Source organism: Lytechinus variegatus, chromosome 10, assembly GCF_018143015.1.
Source record: "Lytechinus variegatus isolate NC3 chromosome 10, Lvar_3.0, whole genome shotgun sequence".
In the NCBI taxonomy this organism is placed as follows: Eukaryota; Metazoa; Echinodermata; class Echinoidea; order Temnopleuroida; family Toxopneustidae; genus Lytechinus; species Lytechinus variegatus.
Window position 1 is genome coordinate 21,529,423 of NC_054749.1, and position 3,897 is coordinate 21,533,319.

The following is a 3,897-nucleotide window of genomic DNA, read 5'->3' on the forward strand; positions in this document are numbered from 1 at the left end:
CCCCCTCCCCTCCCTTGCCCCTACTTTGCCACAGAGATGAAATCATCGTCAATCAATCGTCATTGAGCTATGGGATGCCAATCGTGGAACAATAATCAACGGCAAATATTTCAGAGATTCGGAGGCAAATACAACGTACTGCTCACAACTATTTTTAAAAACAAATGGATTCATGAACTGATATATATTTGCCTATGACATCGTATACTAATCTCTGGCATAATCTCTTTTAATTATTATTAAATAATAAATAAACTATTGCGCTATTCATGCTGTGTGAAAGGATTTCGAGCGCTTCATAGACGAAGATCCACAACTTTTGTTTTGTACGCTTTATTTATTATTTTGGGGATTAAAGAAGGCGTTTATACGATCCTGTAGCCAGATTCCAGTTAGAATATTGTACCTCTGGGTTCCGGTAGTGCTTCTGATTTTCAGAATTGTGTGGTTAATATATACTTTCGGTTCCGTAAATCGTAATACGGCACCCCCTTATCTACTCCAGTCCACGCAAGTCGCAACATCGGTGCCAACTTCGCGCACCTCTCGATAGTACAGTACCTACCTACCCCCTAACACAGCAGGCCGGTGGGCCGTGGGACGGAGCTCGGATTGCAGGAACTCCGTCGGCTGTCTCCAGTCCAGATACAGCCAAGGTAAGGAAGGCCTTGCTGGCATTATCTTACTAAATCGTGTGGTAGATTCCCGAAATCAGACATTTTTGAATTTCAGGAGAAACATAACAATGTTATTAACATGTAAATTGTAATAAAAAATTGGAAAGAGTTCCATAATATGCACCCCCCACAAAATAGCAAAACTTGTATTTTTAATTTCTAGACTCTAGTTTAAGTTTAAAGATTGTTGAGACTTCTGGTTCATTCACTTCAGATTTTCTATCATTTTTTTTTACTGTTAGCTTAGTTGGGATTCAAATTCACCTCGTATCTGCAGTGAAGACTTCCATATATGCTAGCGAAAAGCGTTGCTGATACTGGAACTTCGGAAGGGGTATTTTAACGATTATCAGCCGATAGTTTGATTACTTTTTTCTAGACTCACAGACCCTTTACTGATTAAATAAACTGATGTCTATGGACAATCACATGCCCTAGATCCTGCTCAAAATTTGACGGAATAAAGCCATATTTTAGAATGTATTTCCACTCCCCTATCAACTGGTCATTATATTAGATTCTGTCAAAACTCATTTTGAGATCGTTACCAAAACTGGAATTTATCTTTAAATAAAGATTAGACTGTAGTCATAATCATAAAGATGCAATTTATTATATTAAGAAACATGGGAAAGAGAAAATCTTGTAGTTCTTTGACTTAATGAAAAGCTACAGTTGAGAAATAAATGTAACTTAAGTAACTAAGTGTACTTGAGAAAATAATCTTGTAAGCATTTACACTGATGATACTCTCACTCATTCAATGAACAAGGTTATGATATACGCTCTATATAAAGTATGACTTATCGATTTATCTTGAATGTACTTATTAACTCTTTATTGTATTGATGTGCAGTATTTCATTCCTTTATTCTTGTTTGCAGATGATGACACATTAACAGCTATGGCATATCTTGTGAAACCTGTAAATTTTGTGAAAGCAAAGAATCGTAAACCCAGTACCGTCCAGGCAACGGGAGGAGGATTAGAGCAGCAAGACATACAAAGAAAGCAGGAAAATGCCGGAAGTCAAGCAAGGGAATTTTATGAGAGTGTTATTGCGGAACCTCCCCGAATTCAGCGGACAATATCTGATTGCAGTTTAGCGGAGGATGGGGATCAGCATGTTCAAAATAAATCTGGAATTGGGAAAACACTTGTAAAATATAGATCGTCCAAATCAAAGACAAAACTGCCTGATTCTACCAGTTCAAAATTTTCAGCACATAAACCAAAGGGTGATGGAGGTCTTCATCGGTTACTCAGACTTTGCCAAGAGGGTAATCTGAAGGAAATTAAGAGAACTCTCAAAGAATGTGATATCAATTTAGATTCTACAGATAATTTTGGTTGGAATGCATTGATGTGTGCAGCATATAGTGGCCATGTACCAGTGGTGGAATACCTCGGCCTGAAGTGTCCCAAAGGACTGCAACATCGGAATAAACAAGGACAGACTGTTTATGAGTTGGCTCAAAGAGCAGGGCATGATGATGTCTTGGAATTGCTTAACCAGATGGAGAGCGAAGGCAGTTCTGTTCATGAAACAAGGAACTATGAGGGAACTTCTACAAGCAAACAGCCTGTCTGGTGCGAGAAATGTGAATCTGACTTTAAGGATGAGTTAAAGATTCATCAGCACTCCACGGCTCACTTGTTCAGCTGTGGACATGGCCCTCGACCTACCCACTACCACCTCCCAGAATCCAATCGCGGCTTTCAGATGATGCTCCAGGATGGTTGGGACAAAGAGAAAGGACTAGGAAAGGAAGGTGAAGGACATAAATTTCCAGTTAAGACTATCTTGAAGAGAGATCGTCAAGGTTTAGGCTCATCAGACAGTAGTGTGAAGCCCAGGATTACTCATTTTAAGCCTTTTGATACCGATGCGGTGAAGAGACGAAGGAAAGAAAAGAAGGAAGACAAAAAGAAAGATGTTCCCCTTAAAGCTAATGATAAAACCAGATACCCGAAGAAGGACAGGCATAAGGCTATGGAAATTGACTTTCGTATGTCTTTTCATTCTCAACCTTAAGTAAAGTTATATATTAAAGTTTATTTCATGTCAGATTGTGACAACTGACAAACCTCCGGGCATTTGCAGTTTTGCATTAATAATATTCCTGAAGTAAATTATGTATCCCCTCAATGTAACTTCTTGTCATTTCCTTTTTTTATGACTCTAATGCAACTGTATATTACATTTAAGAGAAATAATGATGAAGACATTACTACAAAAATATCAAATTGTGTACGATCAGTCAAAGAGTGGTCTCAACTAAATGGTTTGAAACTCAACAATATCAAGACTGAATTTCTTCATGTTTCTTCTCGCTATAGAGTAAGTAACCCAATACTGACACTAGATCTCGATGGCACTCTTGTTCACGCAACCAAAACATGTAAAAACTTAGGGGTTACTTTTGACGATAAATTCACCTTTGAACATTTTGTTTCACAAAAATGTCGGTCAGCATCTTATGGACTGTATAAAATAGGCAAAATTTGCACCTTTTTGAATAAGACAACTACTGAGCGCCTAATTCATGCTTTTGTTATGTGCCATTTTGATTTTTGTAATAGCTTGCTTTTTGGTCTTCCGTCTCGTCAAATTCATAGATTACAGCTCGTTCAAAATTCAGCAGCGCGACTCGTAACATGAACCGATTTCCCCAGTCTTAAAAATCTTACATTGGCTACCTATCCAATTCCGCATACACTACAAAGTACTTCTATTCGCCTACCAATGTTTCCATCAGTCTGCTCCATTGTATCTCATTGAACTGTTAACACCATATAAACCTGACAGAATGCTACGTTCAAGTAAAAAGTCATTAGTTCAGGTCCCACATACTGTGACAAAGTCATATGGGGAAAGATCATTTTCACATGCAGCTGCTATTTTATGGAATAATCTGCCAGAATATCTTAGAAATATACAATACGAAAAGTTTAGAAATAGCTTGAAAACACACTTATTCACCATTTTGTAAACAATGTAAGAACCCGGTGTTCTCCCTTCATCTCCACTAATTTTGTAAAAAGCGCTTAGAGACATGCGACTTTGCTTATGTATTTTGCGCTATACAAAAAAACGTTTCATTATTATTATTATTAATAACTTTAAAAACTAGCTCTGTCTAGGTGATAGCATTTTCACTGTTCAATTGTCATTTTGGTGGGTGTAAAGGCCTCCTGAACTTCATGTACAATGAAATTC

General features: G+C 37.6%; 1 protein-coding gene across 1 annotated transcript; it reads left to right on the forward strand.

Moving 5' to 3' along the window:
* Positions 1–275: 275 nt before the first annotated feature.
* Positions 276–2,750, forward strand: LOC121422990 (G patch domain and ankyrin repeat-containing protein 1-like). Its single transcript, XM_041618257.1, has 2 exons — positions 276–656; positions 1,562–2,750. Exon 2 carries the CDS (start codon positions 1,582–1,584, stop codon positions 2,710–2,712), a length of 1,131 nt encoding a protein of 376 aa, XP_041474191.1. The 5' UTR covers positions 276–656; positions 1,562–1,581; the 3' UTR covers positions 2,713–2,750.
* The last annotated feature ends 1,147 nt before the right edge of the window (positions 2,751–3,897 follow it).

Bases quoted from the DNA above. Each gene is read 5' to 3' on its own strand.
- LOC121422990 (XM_041618257.1), top strand. From the start codon at position 1,582: ATGGCATATCTTGTGAAACCTGTAAATTTTGTGAAAGCAAAGAATCGT.